At 48.2% G+C, this 20,115-nt stretch overlaps 1 protein-coding gene across 4 annotated transcripts; it reads left to right on the forward strand.

Annotated features, from left to right (window-relative positions):
* Positions 1-18: 18 nt before the first annotated feature.
* DRAXIN (dorsal inhibitory axon guidance protein) lies at positions 19-15,672 on the forward strand. Of its 4 annotated transcripts, none has more exons than XM_088066573.1 (8): positions 19-195; positions 587-675; positions 8,584-9,062; positions 10,407-10,594; positions 10,980-11,091; positions 11,453-11,542; positions 11,782-11,871; positions 14,783-15,672. In XM_088066573.1, exons 3-8 carry the CDS (start codon positions 8,600-8,602, stop codon positions 14,893-14,895), a joined length of 1,056 nt encoding a protein of 351 aa, XP_087922699.1. In that variant the 5' UTR covers positions 19-195; positions 587-675; positions 8,584-8,599; the 3' UTR covers positions 14,896-15,672. The 4 variants fall into 4 exon arrangements, with proteins under 4 accessions (XP_087922699.1, XP_005528358.1, XP_087922701.1 ...); XM_088066575.1 differs by lacking the exons at positions 19-195; positions 587-675 and adding exons at positions 4,009-4,114; positions 4,839-4,942; XM_088066574.1 differs by lacking the exons at positions 19-195; positions 587-675 and adding exons at positions 4,083-4,114; positions 5,288-5,438.
* The last annotated feature ends 4,443 nt before the right edge of the window (positions 15,673-20,115 follow it).

Raw genomic sequence — 20,115 nt, forward strand, 5'->3', positions numbered from 1 at the left:
GCGGGCGGGAGGAGCGGGCGCGGGGTGGCCGCGCTGCCCCCGCGGGGTCCCGGCACCCCCGCAGCTCCCCCGCCACGGCGGGGCCGGGGGCTCGGTGCAGGGAGCGGGGAGCGCTGAGCCGCCACCGGGGCTCCCGCCCCGTGACCATAACGCGGGGGAACCCCCCGGGAGCGTGGAGCCCGCCCCACCGCGCAGGTGAGCGGGGCTCACCGGCTCACCCGCTCCCCCCTCCACTCCCCCGGGCTGCCACGCCTTTGTCTCCGGTCTTTGTCTGTCCCGTCCGTGCCCGGGGCGGGGACCGCTGCTGCCACCAGCACCCTGCGCTCTCGCACCCACCTCCTCCTTAGCGCCGGGCTGCCCCGCAGCACGCTCCCCTGGCATGCCCCTGCACTCCCCCTGTGCCCCCCCGCACGGCCGGAGCCCCTCCGCCCCTCCCAGCCCCACCTCCTCCCGCACCATGCACCCCGGTCCCCCGGGATTCCCGACGTCCCCGGTTCCTCTCCACATTCCCCCACTGCCTTCCCCCTGTCTCCTCCTCCTCCTCCTCCTCCTCCTCTCGGGTTTGAACACCCCTTGCCCCCCGCAGACCTGCCTCCCCTCCGCCGCTCGCACAGCTCTGCCGTGCCCTGCCCTGCCCTGCCTGCCGGGCTCCGCCAGACCGGCACCTCCGCACAGGTAGGCAGCGCTGCTCGCGCCCTGCTCACCCCGCCCCGGGGTCGGGGGTGGATGCTCCGCCGAGCTGATTCCCCTCTGCTGTCTCAGGGACTGGGGAGGAGTGGGGGACACCTTCCCACTTTCCGTGCGCCCCGGAGGAGACAAAGACTGGGGGTGACGGGGATCCCCGGTCCTGCCGTCGTCGGGATGCGCGCGGAGCTCCCGGCACGGCGGCATCGCTCAGCGGTGCGAGCGAGCACAGAGCTCGGACAGCGCCAGTGCCGGGGCGCGGTGCCTTCGGTCAGACCTATTGTCACCCGTGCAGAGGAGCGGGCTCCGGACTCTACCGCTGCCGCCGCGGCTCGGTCACACGGGTTGCCTCCGTGCCCTGCGCCGTGAGCCTCGCAGGGATGTGCGGTACGGGCTCCGGGGCTCGCGTCCCACCGCCCCACTGTGGGTCACTCCTGCAAGCTCCCTCCCCAGATCGCTCCTGGAAGCAAAGTCGCCTCGGACAGAGGCACCGTCCCTCTCAGGGCCTGAGCCCCTCGCGCACCCCAGGGGTATGTCCCAGCTCCGAGCCAGAGATGCCGAGGGGCGACGGAAGCTTTTCCCACCGAGTCATTGTGTTTACAGAGCCGTGCGCTGCCATGCACCGAGCCCCTGGGTACCCGCGGCTTGTTCTCTCCTCTTCCTCTGTTGATAAACGTGAGATCTCATTTCTGAATTAAATCAATTTGGCATCAGTTAATGGCTTATTGCAAGCTAGTAATTCATCACGTAGAATTTAAGTGACACTTCTCCAATTCACACCTGAAGTTTTCTGTCAGCCAAAGGGTTTAATGGAAGTGGTTTTGCATTCCCGTCTCCTCTCCCTTGAAGAAGGAGGCATTAATTTTATAGGTATGGTTCAAAGTGAGAATGTCATTCAAGGGAGAATGTTGAAAGCACAGCCTAACTGTTCTGCCAATCGGGACACATCCATGTCTCCCTCCCAGCAAAGATTAGGGTAAATCTATCCCATTCTTCCCTGTAACACTGGCGAGTACTTTCCAGCCGGGTGAGCAATGACCTTTCCTATTGATTGTGTCCCATTTGTCACCTGGCATTGTGCATGAAACTGAAGAGTCTTCTCTGCCATGCTGACAGCAAGCAACTATATCTTGGATGCTAATCTCGGGCTCATTGCTATTTTAGTCTCATTATTGGGTAGAGTAGGCTCTGTTTGATAGCAGGTCGCTTGTGATGGCTGCGTCAGCCACACTGTGAAGTCCCAGAGGGAAGCAGAGCAGAGGGTACTGCATATTCATGCATGGGCCCCTCTTCCCCTTCAATGCAGTGACTCGCTGGGCTGACCTGTCCCTGGCAGATGTTGTGCTGGGAAGATCTCAGGGCAGGTTGGACTAGGCTCAGAAGAAAAGGTGGCACAGCTGTGGCTAGGGGACACCTGAAGGTGTCCACTGTGGACTAAAACTGGGGTGCTGGAGCTCAGCAGGGACTCGGGAAGCTCACAAGCCTGGGCTGCAGGAGAGGGAGCTCCCTGGGCTGTGCTGTGTGAACTGATGACTTCTGTCCTGATCAGAGATCAATCAGGAGGGTAGAGCACAGACTGCCAGCCAGAGCTGATGTGTGAGCAGCTCTACAACTAATGTTGAGTGAATCAAGTTTCAAGTGGTCACTGGATACAAATTGCCCCAGGGAGAGACTTTGTGAAGGGGCAGCTACAACTACAACTACTACCTAATGCCTTGCAAATCTGAATCCTTATGTCCTGTCTCTTGTGCCACTAATGCAACTGGTATATTACTGGATTTGGCCCTTTCTATTCTGGAGTGCTGTCTGGGGATAGCAAAAGTGAGAGAAAACAGCTCAGGTAAAGGAACCAAATGTTTCAAAGGGCAAAGGGGGTGGGGGGTGTTCAGGTAGCCTGAATATCTGCAAAGAGGAAATGTCTTGCATCACAGCCATGAGGGACAAAGAAACTTTGGAGTCCAGTAAGTATGAAAAGCAAGATAGGGAGGAATGGTGATGATGGAAACAGGAAACCTAAAAAGCAGGGCAGCTCTGAAAAGGAACACAAAAGGTCTGAAGATCCGTGAGTGGGGAATTCTGCTGTTCTGTCATCCCAAGGATGTCCGGGACAACAGCAAAAACAATTTAAATTCTTTGCAAATCAAGTATACAGGAAGTGTTGGAAAGAATAAAAGTGTTAGTACTTTTGCCCCAGAGAGGAAAAGAGAAGGGCAAATATTACCTGCCTGCTTTGGGAGACCCTAGAAAACTGGGATTGAGCTTTTAGAAATGGGAAAGTCTCTTGGCAGACTGTTTATGAAGCTTTCCAGCATTTGCCTCCAGAAACAGAAAAACAGATGGAAAGAGACCCAGCAGGGAAGTGAAATCTCATTTATCTGCACAATGCCATCCTCATGGCTCCAGCCAGCTCTCTGCATGTCAGCCACCATAGAGCCTACCCCATCCATTCTGCTCCAGGCCTTCTCAAGCCCATCCATCACCCTGTGGCTTCTTATTTACAGGGAGCCTGGCACACAAAGCTGGGTTTATTGTCTGTCATCCCTGCCACACAGGCACATACACACAACACCCATGTAGATGCCCATACACTTTGTGTATTGCTGCAGGCTGGGATTGTCTGGAGTCCAGGAAATCTTAGCACACGTCTGCCAAAGTCTGAGCTTACCAGAGCCAAAAAGAAGCCTGGCCCAGCACATGTGCTTGGGTCCAACTTGGTTCAGCCCTTCAGCATACTAAATGCATCAAGGATCTTGACAATCTCTTGGTTCAAGGGTTTTGTTCCTCTTGGCTGTGACATGAAGAACATGTGTGAAAAGTTAAAACTAGGACTGTCAGATATGATTTTAAGTGAGATATGTGAATGAATGTAAAGCAAGATCTGATGTTCCTGCTTTGTCCAATACAAAACAAATACACCAGGGACAGTTTCAGAGTCTATTTCAGAGCCAAGGTGACACAACTGTATTTGTAGGGGAAAAACATGCATGAATTTTTGTGTACCTGCTCAGTGCAGAATTACAAATGGAGAGCAGAGAAATAGCAATTATATTAGTGAGTCCAGAGAAGGAGACTTCCTACAGGGAAAGTTATCCAAGATGCAATTTCACTTACAGGATTGTAACCATCCACTACTAACCCAAAATGGATCAGAAACTGTGGCTGGAAAACCACTGCAACTCACTCCCCAGCCCCAAGTCTTTACTCTGGGCAGCTCTCTGCTGCACATGTGTTCATGTGAGAGGCAGATTTGCTACCACAGGTGGCTTGTAATCCTGAGGATATATAAAGCAGTGCAGGGAGAGGAGTGGAACAATAAGGATGTAGGTCTGGTGTTGTGAAGAAATACAGGGATAGCCTTACCTGGCAAATCTATTTCCCTTACTAATACATGAGCCCTAAGAAGAGGAAAAATTCTGGGCTTTGTTGTAATGTATGTTTGTTTATAGCAATTTATTAAAGGTAACTCCTTACAAGGCCAGACTTCTTTCTGCCTGGTGTGTGTCTCAGGCAGAATTTCATCCTTTGTTGTAGGTGACAGTAAAGCTCTCACCCTGCTGATGTAGCCTGCAGTGAGGCCAGGGCTAACATGGGCTTCTTTTGTGGACTGCTAGAAAAGAGGGTGAAGTTTACTTTGGTGCTTAGCCATTGAGGAACCTGAGCACTGAGAACTAGGGATGCTGTTATATTAGCTAGCTGTCTTCTGTAAGTGTGAATTCTATAGGGTAAGAAAAATGAAGGAGGTACGAAGAGGTTTCTGGAGTTAAAGATAGATCAGGACATGGAAACAGAAGGCTGGGACTGTTTTGCCTCTAGCACAGCAGTGTTGCATTTAACCAAAACTTGTCAATGCAGTGGTTCAGTTTAGCAAACAGCTCAGATCTCCCCTGACAACAGTGTAGCACAGGTATTTATCTGCATTATTACTGCAAAATTCCCAGTAACAGTAACACAGCACATTAGCCTGCCCACTCTCCCAGCGCAGAGATGAGGCAATCTGTGTTTCTACCTGCATTTTCCTCCTGGCTCATGCCAACAAGACAGCTGGGCAGCTTAAATAAATGCCCCCTATGCTTTGAAGCAGACCTTCTGTCTAACTGCCCTGCAGCATTTAGCTGCCTCCCAGCTCCCATTGAAAATCAAAATGTGTCTGTCAGGTTTACCATCAAAGGGCCATGTCTGTGAGAGTGAGATTGGAGACACCCTTGCATTCTCTTTGCACTTGTTCTCTCCTCTTGGTATTTTGCCTGCAGATGAAAAGGTAAGATGCTCTTTCTAGCTCTTTGAGTTGTTCTGAGTGATGTCTTAATCCAGCTGGTTTGCTGTGGTTGTTAAAGAGAAAATCCTAGGAAAAAAACAAAGACCCCATGGTCTGGGGAAAAAGCAAATGACCCCATGCAGAGCTGTGCGTTTCTATTTGTTCTAGTAGTTTTGAAGAAGAACTTCAAATGCTTTTTTTAATAGATTTAGCTGTCAGTCTGGTTTTCCTTTTTTCCAGGTAGTTGCCAATAAAATAGTATTTCTAGCATTATGCCTTCAGCAAGTGAGCTTCCCAGTGCCTCCTAAATCAGTCCTCAAGGAACAGTTTATTGTCTTTTATGGCCAGTAGAAAGACCTGCTTTTTGAAAACTGCATGAAAAGAAGGCCCCTGTGCTGCCTGCCTATTTCCAGGGAATGGCTCAACTGAAAACATGTTCCCAGGCTATGAACAGCAACAGAGAGGAATCTTGGAAAGATCTGGAAAGAAGGATTGGCTGGTGAGTGCATGAGCAGGGCTTTGTCAAGTAACAGGATGAAGGCATCTCTCTCTTAACTCCAGGATGCTGGGCTGCTGTGATGGCAGAATTTCCATTGACTCAAAATTCTCCACATCTGTCTCTCAGGCTGAAAGGGGAAAGGAAGAGCCCAGGCTACTCCTAGGGTATCTTCTGTCAACTCCACAAAAATTGGAGTCAGAATTGGCCTCAAAGGCTGTTACCTGCTGCCCTTTACCGGTGACAATGGCTGGTCTGTCGTGGTTTGATAGTGGCCAAACACCAGGCACCCACAAATGTTGTTTGCTCACCCTCTTATGCTAAAGTTGGGCAGAGGAGAGGGGAAAAAAAAAATCACAAAGCTCATGAGTTAAGGATTGAGAGGAAAACACTCAAAGGGCGAAACAGATTCAAATTTAAAGGTATAAGGTATATTAACAGAGTATAAGGTTATTAACAGAGTCAGAGAAGGACAGTGAGAAGTAGAAGCCTTTAAAACACCTTTTCCCCTCCCCAGCCCTTCTGTCTTTCCCACCGACAGTGCAGGGAGACAGGGCATGGAGGTTTTGGTCAGTTCATTACTCGAGATCTTCTCGAGCAAACTCGAGTTCTGTTTGCTCAGGGAGAGGAATCTTTCCTCTGCTATGCCGGGGGGTCCCTGCCATGGGCAAACAGCCTTCCCAAAAACTGTTGTGGAGTGAGTCACTCGTCCTGGGGTGCAGTCCTCGAAGGATCAGCTGCTCTAGTTTGGGATCAGAGCCCTCTCTCTCCATCTCTGGGATCAGGGGCCCTCTCTCTCTCCATCTCTGGGATCAGAGCCCTCTCTCTCCATCTCTGGGATCAGAGCCCTCTCTCTCCATCTCTGGGATCAGGAGCCCTCTCTCTCCATCTCTGGGATCAGAGCCCTCTCTCTCTCCATCTCTGGGATCAGGAGCCCTCTCTCTCTCCATCTCTGGGATCAGAGCCCTCTCTCTCTCCATCTCTGGGATCAGAGCCCTCTCTCTCTCTCCATCTCTGGGATCAGAGCCCTCTCTCTCCATCTCTGGGATCAGGGGCCCTCTCTGTCTATTCACGTCTCCCACTAGATCACAGCTTTCTCTGGCATCCACCCTCTTAGCTGTGAGCACTTTTCCCACAGGCTATGAGTGGATCTCTGCATCCCCCGTGGACTTCATTCATGACCAGGGCACAGTTTGTTTCCCCATGCTCCTCACCATGGCCTGCAGAGGAATCTCGGCTCTGGTGCCTGAAGCGCCTCCTCCTGTTCCTTTTTCCCCACTGCCCTCGGTGCCACCATGTTGTTTTCCCTCACACGTCCTCACTTCCTCCTCTCCTCTGACTCAAGAAAACTGCTGCTCGTAGGTACCATTGCCAACAAGTTCCCCCAGTGGAAGAATGCTGGCAGGACCTCACGGTACCGAGAAGTTGATCTCGTCTGGGTTTCGCGTCGGGAGTCGCTCCCACGTTTCCGCGGCCGGCCGGGCGGTCCAGCCGCCATGGTGCGGGCAGTGGCGGCCGCCGCGGCGCGGGCGCTGCTTGACGCCTCTCCTCGTGCAGGGAGCCGGGAGGAGAAGCCGCTGACGACCCTGCCCTTCTGCCCATGGCACGGCTGCCCAGGCTCACCCCGGGCCACCCCAGGATGGCCGCAGAGCCTCGGCACCCCTGGGAAAACAGCGCTTCCGCTGTTCTGATTTTCTTCTAAAATGTGTCATCGCAGCGGTGTTACCAACCTCTGACTGGGCCGGCAGCGTGGCCATCTTCAGAGCCATCAGAGATTGGCTCTGTCAGACGTGGTGGAAGCTTCCAGCAGCTTCTCACAGGAGCCACCTCCATGGCCCTCCCTGCTCCCAAAAACCAGGCAGTGCCAAATCAACACACTGGTCAAGCAGAAAATCACCTGGAGAAGGGAGTGTGAGCCCTAAGCAGCAAAGTGATTCACCTGGTGAGCAGAGGGAAATCAGGTGCAGCCAAGGGCTGAAGTGCAGGAAAAACTGGGATGAGGCTGAGTGAAAAGCTGTGGCTGTAACTCTGTGACAGTATTTCTCAAATGGAAGCACAGGCCTGGTTTTCTGGCAGTCCCAGGGAACTTTGTTTTTAAGCATGTCTTCATGCTGTGCAGAGGGAGGGACAGTCTGGAAAACCTGCACTATAAATGCTGCAAATACCTTTCCCCGTTTTGTGGGAAAGGACAGGGAAGAATGACTGAATAACTTAATTAGAGAATGCTCTGACTTGTGCAACATCCCAAAGCCATGTCTTGTAACACAAACACGAGGATGAAAGAGGTCCCTCAAAAATATGACAGTGATGCAGAATGAATGAGAACAGTCTGCAGCCACTGTGCTGGTGGACTGAATGAAACTTGGTCCTAATGTCCTTGGGACTTAAATTGCCCTCCCAGTGACAGCCTTGCCTGGTGACCTGTGCAAGGATCAAGGAGGGAAAGTGGGACAACCTAAAGAAACCTCAGTCTGCCTCTCTGCCCCTTGGTCCTTAGACCAGCAGCCCCTGCTCTGCTGAGAGCCTTTTTATTTCCCTGCTATGCCATGAGGTACCAGCACAAAATCTCCTGTGTTTTTTCTTTCTTTGACCAATTTCAGCCACCCTGAAACAAGCATGTGTGGAAGTCTCTGTCTTGAGCTACTCAGGGCTGTTGCTGGTCCTGTGAGGCCACCGTCTGCCCCCAGCTCTGTTCTTTTTGACATCTTCATTGCAAGGAAACCAGCTGTGAGGAGGGGCCAGTGCCCCTGGCCCAGGATGCCAACCTGGCAGCAGACAGCCCTGGCTGGGCAGCTGGTGTGGTGCCAGGCTTAGGAGCTGTGGGCAGGAGCCAGCCCCCCCAGCCCCTCAGATGGTGGGCTGTGAATAGGAGGGTAGGGGGGCTAGTGAGGAATCAAAGGGAAGTGTCCTACTGATTGATGGCCTCATTTGCACATGAAACTGGGACCTCTCAGCCCTGCAGGCCCTGCAGATGTGTCTCAGCTGCTGTAACCAGGGCTGGGAGAAGATAAGCAAAGAGGGAATGACCTGCTTCCAGCTCAGAACACCATAATGGTTTTCATCTAAGTGTCCTAGGACTGAATCTTCATGGCCTTTACATTTCCTAAGTGTTGGTTGTTATTTTTTTGTTTTTCTTTTTTAATTGCAGGTGAGACAGAGCACCCATGATTATGGAAACTTCTTCCACCTTCTCTTCTTTCCTTTTCCTGTGCGTGCTGGTTCTTTCTGACATCAGTCTTGCAGTCTCCCTGAACCCTGGCACAAAGCTCAAAAATGCCCCAGAGAACAACAACCACCTTCAAAACCAAGAGATGTGGCTGCAGCAGCCCAGAACTGGGCGCCATCACAGGCAAGGCTCAGCTAAGAAGGAGAGGGTCCATGCCATGCCTTCAAGAGGGCAGCTGGCTGGGGAAGAGACCCTCAAGATGGGCAGCGGAGCTTCAGCTGTGGAAGAGCTGGTGGCAGAGGGACAGCCAGCAGCCCTGAAACAGAATAAGGATGTGTTCCTGGGGTTTGAATTGTTGTATCCTGAGAGAGAAAACCAGTCCCCGGGCTCTGAGAAAGGAAAGAAGCAGAACCGAGAGCAGCGTCGACACAGCCGCAGGGACAGGCTCAAACACCACCGAGGTAATTGAGCTCCAAGGGAAGCTGGGGCTGTTGTGTCACTGGAAATGAGCATCTCTTGTGTGAGGGCAAGAAGACGCAGCTGTGGTGGAGCCACATGGGTGTGTGGAGGGTGTGGAGTGTGTGCCTGCTCTGGGGAGAAATCTGTCAAACAAAAGAGGCACAAGAAAAAAGGGGAACTGCAGTACCAGAGAATTTTAGTGCTGGCTGCAATTTTGTGAAAATGACCTGGTTTTTCTTACAGGGGGAGTTCTGAGAGTCCTTAAGACTTGAGGGGCTGTTTTAGGGTGGCCTGCTTTGTTGGTTTTTTTTCTTTTCCTTTTTAGCAAACAGCCCAATTTAGGAACAAGTACGTCTGAGCCATGCTCAGTCTCTCCATGACTTCAGAAAATGATGAGAATTAGAAAAAACACAACCCCCACCTTTTGCTTTGAAGACCAGTTTCTTCTCACCAGAGCTTCTATATTTCTATGTTTATGCTGAACAACAACAACAAAAAATTCAGATTTTGCATATGTGAAATTGCACTGATAACTTTAAAATGTTGCTTGGTTTTGATTGGGGCTGCTTTCCTTTGCAGGTCAAGTTGTGGGTGTGTGTCTCTGTGGTATGAGCTCAGTGTGGTAAACCTTGAGTTCTGTTAAAGGGAGGCAATCTGTGTCAATCTACACTATGTAACAAGCTGGGTGTCACGTCCTTGAGTTCCATCTATCACTCCTCCCTGCCTCAGTAAGAAGAGCTCTATTGTTTTTTTAGGGGACCGACTAAACAGCTTGTGTTAGTAATATAGAAGAGTATGCAACAAAGCTGTTTTGAAGCAATATTTGCAGACTAAAAACAGAGTTTATTTCTTGAGGTTAACTTAAGGTCTATATTTAAATTAATACTTATGAAGAAGAGGGATATATCTGTGAAGATAATTTCAAGTTAGGTAAGTCCTGACTTGAGCTAAATTGAAATAAATCACTACTAAAATCAAATAAGAATGTATTCACAGGTATTTGCAACAGCTTAATCCAATGCTTTAAAAATGGTTAAACAGGTACATTTTTTACTCTAGAGACCAGAAAAAGACATGTTTTGCTTCTTAAACAAGGCATAGACATATCTTCAGGAAGGTGTGATTATGTATGTCTTAAGCATGCAAAAACCAAGCTGCATACATTCTGGACCTGATTTATCCCTGTAATAGCTCATTACTCTGTTTTACAGTGCTCTAAACAGTGGCTCAGGGTCATGGAACAGTGGTCAGTGACTGGATGAAACATGAATTCCTTTGACTCAAATCTGTCACATGGAGAAAAGGGGTGAGAAAGGTAATGCCACTGTACCTGTTGTCCTCTGCAGGGAAGAATCCTGATGCTGGGCCAAGCTCCCTGTACAAGAGACCCAAAAGCTTTGAAGAACAGTTTCAAAATCTTCAGGCAGAGGAAGCTACAAGTCTGACTCCCACCATGCTCCTCACTGCTGCACTGGACACAGCTGTTTCCACAGAAGAGCCTCCTGTTCTTCCAGCCACTTCACCACGGTCACAGGTAAAGAGACAGCTGGCAACTGTTCTGTACCTCCAAGCTTTGCCTGTCTCTCAGCTATCCAACTTCACTGAGTTTCAAGGACCAGAGAGACAGTAAGAGCCCTTGGCTGAAGAGCCAGCATGTCCTAATGCTCATTGCTCACCTTTTGTTCTCACACAGAAGAAGTGGAAACTTCCTTCTTGGCTTCAGCCTCAACAAGGGACAGCTCTTCACTTTTGAAAACCAGATGCCAGGAATTACCAGTGGATAAGACAGGAGTAGAGGAGGGGAGGGGGAATCATAAAACCTTTTTTAAGTGTAAAAGCATCATGAAAATTTGCAAACACTTCAATGTCTCTACAGAAGTGTAATTCATTGTCTGTCTGGCTTTTTTTGTGGTTTGCAGGCCCGTCACAGGCAAGATGGGGATGTGATGCCCACCTTGGATATGGCACTCTTTGACTGGACCGATTATGAGGATCTCAAACCAGAAATGTGGCCATCTGCTAAAAAGAAAGGTGCTAAACCTCCCTGTCCTCTTTCCCAAAAGTCATCCTGTAAGGCTTGTCTACGGTTAGTATTCATAGATATGCTGAAGGACATGACATCATAGTGGTGGGGAAAGAGAGAAGCAGCATAATGCCAATTGAGTTTTGTGCTCAGCTTCAGAATGTTTCTCATTTTGGATGCATATTTGGAGGGCAGAGGAAAAATGATAAATGGAGAGTTGAGAAGTAGGGAGGAGATTAGACTATGAAGATTTAGACTTCAAATTTGAAATTTGAGGCTGTTTTTACCCTGGACCAATATATTCTCCAAAATGAAAACACTAGTGTGAAATTTTCTATCAGCACCTTTTTTTTTTTTTTTTCCCCGTAGAAAAACGCCGCAGTAAGAGCCCCAACAGTGGAAATGAAACCATGACAACTGAAGGAGAGCCATGTGATCACCACCTTGACTGCCTCCCAGGTCAGGATCAAGCTTGGCAAAGTCATTTCTCCAAACGTGAGATGTTTGAAATCTAGCCCAGGTTTTAAGACATGCATCCTGATTTCTACTACTGATAAGAAGTGGTATGCAGGGGAAGGGCAGAGGCTCTCTAGGCATGTTGTGGGATGATGTCTGTACAACAGAGCTGTCATGGGTGTCAGTAGCCCTACTGGTAAGGGGATACCTGAGCTGTGCTGACCCCATGTCCTCTGTTGCAGGCTCTTGCTGTGACTTGCGTGAACACCTCTGCAAACCACACAATCGAGGCCTTAACAACAAGTGTTATGATGACTGTATGTGCACTGAAGGTGAGTCCAGTTCTTTGCTCCCTGTCTTGGTTTAAAGGACAGGTGTCTGCCAAGGAAGGTGAGAACCTCCCTTGGAATGGAAAATAAGACTCACTTGCCTCTGAATTATTATAACTGAAGTTACAGGGCTTTCAGGCAAAGCTATGGGCAAGGAATAGCAGTTGTTCCCGAGTGTGTGTGTGCAGCCAGACGAGCAGGGAGCAGCAGCACAGCCGCAGCCCCGGCCGGCTCGGGCGCTTCCCCTGGCGCAGTTCCGGGCACGGCCGGCAGGGGCGCTGCTGGCTCCGGGCCGGGCGGGGCGAGGATTCCCCCGCGCCTGCAGGGGGCGCTGTGGCGGGGCCGCCTCTCCACACGGCAATGGCGGCGTGCCTGGGACGGGAAGGGATGGGAGAGAGGCTTTGCTTCTTCACAAACCCTCGGCAGCCGAGCACGGTGCCCCTCTGCATGGCAAAATGGGCTGCAGCAGGAGCCTCAGAGCGGCAGGCTGGAATGGCAGAGACCCCCCCAGGGTGGTAAATCGAATTGTAGCACTAAGCCCCAAGCAGTGGCAGAAGCAGAAGCAGGGGAGGGTCCTGGTGGACAATGGGTGTTGGGCTAAAGTGTAGCAAAATGTCCAAAGAAACTGCAGGGGCTGGATGGGGGATCACTCCTTGGCACAGATCACTGGTGAGGAGTGTTCGGCCGGGGTCCTGGCACAGCACACACTGGCTCTGGGCTCCCAAGTGGCAGAGGAGCAAGCCAGCAAGCCCTAGTCACAGTGCTGAAGGAAAAAAAAGATGAAGAGGGGAAAAAAAAGAAAAAGGTAAAAACCACAGGGCAGCAGGATCTCAGGTCAGGCCCACCATACCGTGTGGCTGCCTCGCCAATCCCCCGCTGGCAGGAAGCACAGTCCCTTGTACACAAAACCTGCAGCATCCCGGGCTGCCCCTCACCCATCACGATATTCCTGGAGCTGGGGGAGGCAGTGACCATTCTGGACATGAAACAAAACCAAAAATGGTTATGGGATATAAAGAGTCCCCAAGACACTCCCCAACTTTTAGCATTGACTTGGAATAGTGGTTTGTATGCAAAAGCAGGAGCCAAGCTCTCCTGCTCTTAGCCTTTCTCTGCCACTGGCTCACAGTGTTACTATTGAGTCTTCTAGATATCTTGTTTTCAGTCTTGAAAACAAAGCTCCTGATGCCTAACACAAGAAGCCACAATATATTAACATTTTAGTGGTGCTTTCAAGTATCATAGACTATGAAAACACTGGTTTTTGAGACCTTGTGCCTAACATGACTTTCCCAAGTTAATTTCAATTGAGTTTGTAGCAATTTAGTAGATGTGGGAAGGATTCAGGCTTTTGTTTCTTAAAACTATTTCCGAAGAATCCACAGCAGCCCTTACTAGGCAGGTGCATTGCAAAAGTGTAAAAAGGCACTCTTCTAGTCTAAACATGTTCAGGATCAGCTCCAGGCACTGTGTCTTGCCTGCCAGAACAAAACTTTGCCAAGTTTTGTGACCTGCATTAGCTACCCAGTGATTTGACCAGGCTGTTTGCCTACTTTTTACCCAGTTAAATGGGTAGATTTCCTGGAGCTGCAATGTTAAATGATAGGCTTCACCTTGGGCGTGTTGTGTAACACCGCAAGGTCCTAATCAGAGATGCCCTTGTGATAGACTAGCCTGAAACGTGTTTCTGCAATCCCTAATTAGGCTGCCCCAGGCCCTGCTTTATCCTTAAGCTAGTTACAAGTTGATAGTAAATGTGCATCTTGTGTAGCATAAAAAAGATCCCCAGAGATGGAAGATCCAGGTAAGATAGACAAGAGGCTTAGATAGGAGCAGAGCTCTGATCTTGCTCAGATCTTGCTCCTCTCCTAGGAAGCCAGTTTGCCCTGGGGTGACTGGTAATGAGGGGCACAAACCCAACTTTTTAAGGTAGCTGGTCTCAGTGTAGCCCAGGGTCATAACTCCAAAAGACTGCTCTGTGACATCATCTGGGTCTCCAGTGTACAACCAAGAACAGTTTTGAGCTGTCTTATGACAAAAGCTATAAATCCTCTGCTGCCTGCTCTGGAAATTAAAAGAGCTGCAGTTTCTAGAATGATCAAATCAGATCCTGCCAACCCCAATGATGAGATTCTGCACTACTGAAAAGCAGAGTTTTCATGAGAATTATTTACCCATAGGCTGTACCCTGTCTGGCCCAACTAGTTATGCATTCTGGTGTAACATAGACAAGAAATACCATAAAATCAACCTCTTGGGGTCAGAAACCAAGTAGTTACCATGACCAGAGGCTCCCATTGCCTTCCACTGCCATGGGAGAGTATGTACTTATGGTTTTTATAAATAAAATGCCTTTTTCCCCTTCATACTCACCCATGTTATATTAGCTAGCTTTCTTTAGACCCTGCATATTGAGCATCTAAAACAGAAATTAAAGGAGATGAGCAGTGGGCTTTGGATCAGACCTCCCAGTAATAACACTTCAAAGATTCTTCCCTTCTCTCTTGAAGCTTCAGGGAAATAAATAGCAAGGGGAGGTCCCTAGTCATTGCTGCTGCACATTAAGTCTATAGTAATTTCCCAATGGAGAGATTGCTTAGACAGTAATGGGAAGTAATAGGGGGAAACCAAGCAGGGCTTCCATAAAATCACTGGAAACAATTGGAATAATTCATTGGTATTTCAAGAAGCCACTGAAACCTGCCTGAACAATGCATCCCAAACCAGAACAGTGAGCCAAACAGAATGCCAGTGCCCAGAGAGCAATATGCCTTGTCTGTGTGAGGCATTTCTCTGCCACCCTGTTTGACACAGCACTGGGACTGTCCCCAGTGCAGCAGTCTGAGGCAGACAGATGGTGTTACTGCTGTAGCGAGCCCTGGTCCCTCCTCACTTCTGCATGTCTTTTCCATAGGGCTACGCTGTTATGCCAAATTCCACCGGAACCGAAGAGTGACCCGGAGGAAAGGGCGCTGTGTGGAGCCTGAATCCGCCAATGGAGAGCAGGGATCTTTCATTAATGTTTAGGAGGATGGGACTCCTGCCTCTGTGGTCAGGAGCTGGGGTCAAACTGTTTATACCTAGCAATGGGAATTAGAGGGAAAAGTTGAGCAAATGATGGAAGCTGCAGGCTCTGAACATGCCAGGTCCCAGCTAGACTGAAACTCATGTTCATTATAAATAGAATGGCATGAACCTTTTCCATAGCAGGACTGCACTCCCCCTCCCTTCCCTCAGCACATTCCTGCCATTGAACTGAGTCCTCCTCTCCTAGTAAGTAAGCTATGATCATGACTCCCATTCTGATGGTCCTGGCAGGAAAAGGCTCTGCAGTTTCATCTTCTCTCAAGAGAGGCAAGATGTGGAAGATCCTTCAGGGCAAAGGGGATATGAGCTTAAGCTTTGCCCCTTAATTATTGCTTGAGAATAAAGGTAGATCCTCCTTAAGGACTGGGAAGTTCCTAGAAGAAATTTGTAGCAGGTGGAAACAAAGATGGGAAATGGATCAGCGGGAAGCTGCCTGCCTAGGTGAGAGAGGACCCTCTGGCAGACCTCTTGCTCTCTCCCTTTTTCACTGCTCCAGACATATTCCCCAACTGTTACACACTACCACTTCCTACCTGTCATCTTTGGGACCATCCAGTCCCACTCCATCCTTCCTTCCTTTCTTGCTTACAGAGAACCACCTGGTGTCTGCAAGGATGTGGCAAGACATCCCAGCCTGTAGCTTTCACTCATTTAGCTATCCTGCCAGGTCTGTTATTTTTAATGATTATTTTTAGGAGCTTTCTGGGGAAGTGATAGTTTTCCTAGTGAGCCAAAAATAAAGTTTTTGATAACAGGAGATAGGGACAGGCTGTTCCATTGTAGTAAAACCTGTGACATGTTGCATGTGTGTTTCTGTGATATGTAAATAAAGATATAATGGATATCCTTTGTGAAACTCTTCTGCTTTTTGACTGCACCCAAGGATGTGGGGGAGCCAGAAAAGCCTATAAGGAAGTTGGTCAGCAGGTAACATTGATGGCTTGAGGTAATCACACAGAACAATTGTGCCACGGGTAGAAAAATTTCTCTGTCCAAAGTTGCCTGTATTCTCAATCAAATTTCAGGTATCTGTTTCTGCCTAGTGTAGCCACAGAGATGTTTTAAACTTCTTTATATTAGTACTTAATTACTGATATATTGGAGCAACAAAGGCTACCTGTGTTAACCTGGAGAGGTGGTAGCTGGTGAAGATGTTCTTTGCTCCTGCTAACACCCCAATGCCCTGACTCCTGCAGGGAGGCAGCTATGAAGCTTTTTATATCCAAGAGCCTGGAGATGTATAGCACTTTCTTTAGGAGCAGAAATATTAATTGTGGTGCTGTGGGCAGAATCCTCTTTACACAGCTTCCCCAAACCCCCTGTGTTCCATTTAGTTAGTCAAACCTCCAATTTGCAATCCTGTTTACACTGTGGTGCCACTTTGCATTGTGTATTCACTCAAAGACTGTGAACGTTACACTTTACATCTCTAATATAATGAGTGCCCAGTCATGGCCACAGAGAGATACTGTGAATAGAATGTCACTTCTGACCTGTGCACACCTGCTGAAGGAGGAATTTGTACAGGAGCACTTAGGCAAAACCTACCACAGGGGGGGATGTAGCTGTTTAGGTTTCTGTTTACAGCATGACAGCCTTAGCACAAAAGACAGAAGTAAAGAAAGGTGGTTTGCCTTCAGCTCGATTCCACAGCAGCAAGGATTCAGTTTGTTAACCGAGGGGAGGCAATGCAGCCCCTCCTTCAGTCCAGATGCAGAATAGTGGGTGGTGCTGCCAGTGCCATTGTCAGTGGAAGCATAAAGGGGAAAAAGACTCCTAATTGATCACATTCAATTGCACAGCTCTCAGCCTCTGGTCTATGTGACACTGATGAGAACCACATGCACAGGCACTATCAAAACCAGGTTTGATATCACACTGCTTTTTAGTGTAGGAGCCAAGATATGGGGAGAACAGTGCAACGGAAAGTGAGCAGGAAATTTTGCAGGTGTCTTCATCCTTGTTGATGCAGGTATTCCTTGCCTCTTACTCTGCATATGGGATCCTTGTAGGATCATGGACAGTGTTTAAGGCAACACTGTGTTGCAAATTGTGAAATACAAGCAAGTCTGAATTTAGTCAGAGCTTTTAGACTCTAAAAGGAGACTTACTCCTTCAGTTCTTGCTTTTTCAGCCTTCAGTCTGCTATTAACTCTGAATATAAAGATTATTCTTAATTGGTGGGATTAGTTAAGGTCAGAGAAAATTCAGTTAACTATTATCAGACAAGTCAGGGATTACTGGATTGATTGCTCACATTGGAGTTTCAGAAAGACAGCCTGTGACCAAGTGTCATTCCTGACAAGTCAAGCTGTGGTGTTGCAGAGGTGGAGCAGGAAGGGTGAGCAGTGCTACAGGCACATGCTGCATAGCCACAGCAGTGTGAAAAGAAGCAGCCTGAATTATGGATCAGCCAGATCAACTACTGACTTCACAATTGCAGTGCAAAGGAAAGCTGCTGAAGAAATAACAAAGTGCAAAGGTGTGGAATGCAAGAGCAGCCTGTGATATAAAACCCCAGGGCAACATTTGTATAAGTCCAACCCACTTGTGAGCACAGCAAAGCTTTTTAGTGCCACTCTGTGCTGTCTCAAAGGCATGACAGCAGCTGCAGAGCATCGCCATCACGGGTTACTTTTAGCAGCTTTCCCCTTCCTTCCCAGTATCTCATAGTCATGGTGCCATCAGTGACAGTTTTGCCTTTGGGGGCATTAGGTCTGAACAAGAGAGAGATACAAATGTCAAGCAAGACCTGATTTATATGTTCTTCTCAACTGATTGTTTAAGTAACTCAAATTAAGAATTCACAAAAGCTCAGCCTCTCTGCTGCCCCCAGAGAATTTAAGTCAGAGCTCTTGCAAGATTGTCTATTGTCTTGAAAGACTTTGGACCAGGCCCAAACCAGCCATAGCAGGGCTCTGTGCAATAATTTCTAAAGTTAATCACATAGCATGCATGCAAGAAAGGTGAGTGACAAAATCCCACCCAAATTCCTGTTCTAAAGCTACTGCTGATAGTAGCCTCTGAGAGTCCAAGGGTTATGCATCACTTTAAACTGCTTCTCCAAGGGTGAGAATCATTAAACATGGAAAAGAGAGAACAGCATGCTGATTTGACATAATCATTTCAGTAGCTGCCTGCTCTGCAAGTGCTGTTGAATCTCAGGGATGTTGCTGGTAGTTGCCAAAATTATGACTGCAAGAAAGGCAAGGAGTGGAAGCACAAATTAAAACACTTGGGAATCATTCTGTCTCGGGTCTGTAATAGTCTGCATTCATTTTCGTGAGGAGGTGTTTTATTGAAACCCTCTCTCTTCCCTCCCTCCCCCAGTAATTACCCTGTTGTAAATCCACAGTGTGTGAAAGTGCTTCAATTTGAAACCCATGCTATACCAAATTGTTCACATCCATGACAGTCATTCTCTGCTACATGAAGCCTGGAATAAACATAGCTTTCATATTTTTTATCAGAAAAAAACCCGAGGGCTGTTGTTTTCTTGGAATGTTCTGAGTGAGCATATGTGCTCCATAAAACCACTTCTGGTATGTCAGTTCATTTTCTGGAGTGTCAGTGAATCTTGAAGAGTGGTCTCTTAATGATATCTCAAAGCTTTAGTTAGATTTTAGAAAATTAGAGGAGCAGGTTGTTGCTGCTGAGATCAGGACTTCCAAGTGCATTTGTCAAGACACCACATTAATGTGACCCTCTCCACTCCCCAGATCACCTTGCCATAGTCTGTTTTGCAGTGCAATTGCAGGAGGAGGTTTTCCACCAGCATTGCAAGATGCCTTCAGTTTCCCCTCCAATCCAGATAATTATTCTGTTTGCTGATTTCCCACTGAGATTTAAAAGGGAGTTTGTAGAGTCAGGCAACTCTCTATATGCCCTTCCTCACTACTTATTCAGAAAGGCTCAGTGGCTAATATATGTATTTGTGCTGAGCTGGTGCCTTCATTGCTCTCAACTCCATAGCCAGGGGCAAAACTCAGAGATACCGGTGTCAGCTGCAGCCTTTAGTTATCCTCAGACTGAACCCCCAGGGAGGGGAAGAAGGGCAGAACTATGAGGGGTGAGCATGTCTCCACCTCCATGGGCCAGATAAGGACAGCAGGAGCAATTGTATTAACTCCTTCACCTCCCTGTGGAATTGCTATCACCTTATGCACCAAAGGTACAGTGTCCTGAAAATGCAAAGGAAAACATTTCTGCCTTGTTAGCCTCACTTTTATTTTATCAGAAGGGGATCCAGCTATGTATTAGGCTTTTACTCAGTCTGCACAAGGCAAACTGATAGATTTTTTGAAACAACAGATTTTGCATAAAGCAGCTAATTGTTGGGTATTGGTTGCAGTGAACTGTACTCACCTGGAGCAGTCTTCTAGTCACAAAAATCTCTGTATCCAGTCTTCTGCGTCATCTGCTTCTCCCTGCAGGTCTTCTTTAACTTGCTGCTTATCTTCTTTGCCATGTTGTGTTGCTTTATCACACAAAGAAGGGAAGAGAGTGGGTTACACAGAGAGGCAATTTACAAGGTACAAGCAGCACAAAGTAGAAATAAAAAACAAGCAACCCCCAGATCACACAGGTGTGAGAGACATAAATGCATAATGTCAGTTATAGCTCTCATTGTTTTCATATCCATGAGATCATTAAGATATTTCTATGTCCCTTGAGTCCATGATATGCAAGCCCAGGATATAACAAGCAGGGATGAATTAACTACACAATACATTGATGAACAAAATGAAGTAAAGTGCTTTTATTGTACAAGGAGAAATGCTTTGCATTAAACAGTGGACACATCAATTCAAATTATGGCTCATGCTGCATAAATGATAATGAGACTGTCTCAGGCTGAGTGAGAATGCTGAAGGGAGCAAAGACGCCCACATGCTGCTGCATTCAAACAGTGCTTATCGTTCAGCTGGGACAGTGGAATTTGTCTTCATAACAAACAGTTCTCCTTTAATAAATACCTGTCTTGGCAGAAGGGCATCCTAGTGCACTTCACACTGAGCCAGCAAAATGGCTATTCAGTCTGTCTTTCCCACCACCCCAAGTATCATATAATTTTGTCATTTACATTAAAATCCAGTCATTCCTTGACATTACTGGAACCACTAACATTGATCTCATTTGATTCCACTACTTCTGTAGACA

The sequence above is a fragment of the Pseudopodoces humilis genome, chromosome 24 (genome assembly GCF_049639895.1).
Source record: "Pseudopodoces humilis isolate 2021_Gansu_Grassland_sample_001 chromosome 24, ASM4963989v1, whole genome shotgun sequence".
Taxonomy (NCBI): domain Eukaryota; kingdom Metazoa; phylum Chordata; class Aves; order Passeriformes; family Paridae; genus Pseudopodoces; species Pseudopodoces humilis.

What these genes read in the sequence shown, in the direction of transcription:
- DRAXIN (XM_088066573.1), top strand. Translation starts at nt 8,600, where the DNA reads ATGATTATGGAAACTTCTTCCACCTTCTCTTCTTTCCTTTTCCTGTGC. An exon ending in CAGGCTCAAACACCACCGAG is followed by an intron (nt 9,063 to 10,406) that starts GTAATTGAGCTC and finishes TGTCCTCTGCAG; the next exon opens with GGAAGAATCCTGATGCTGGG. An exon ending in CCACCTTGACTGCCTCCCAG is followed by an intron (nt 11,543 to 11,781) that starts GTCAGGATCAAG and finishes CCTCTGTTGCAG; the next exon opens with GCTCTTGCTGTGACTTGCGT.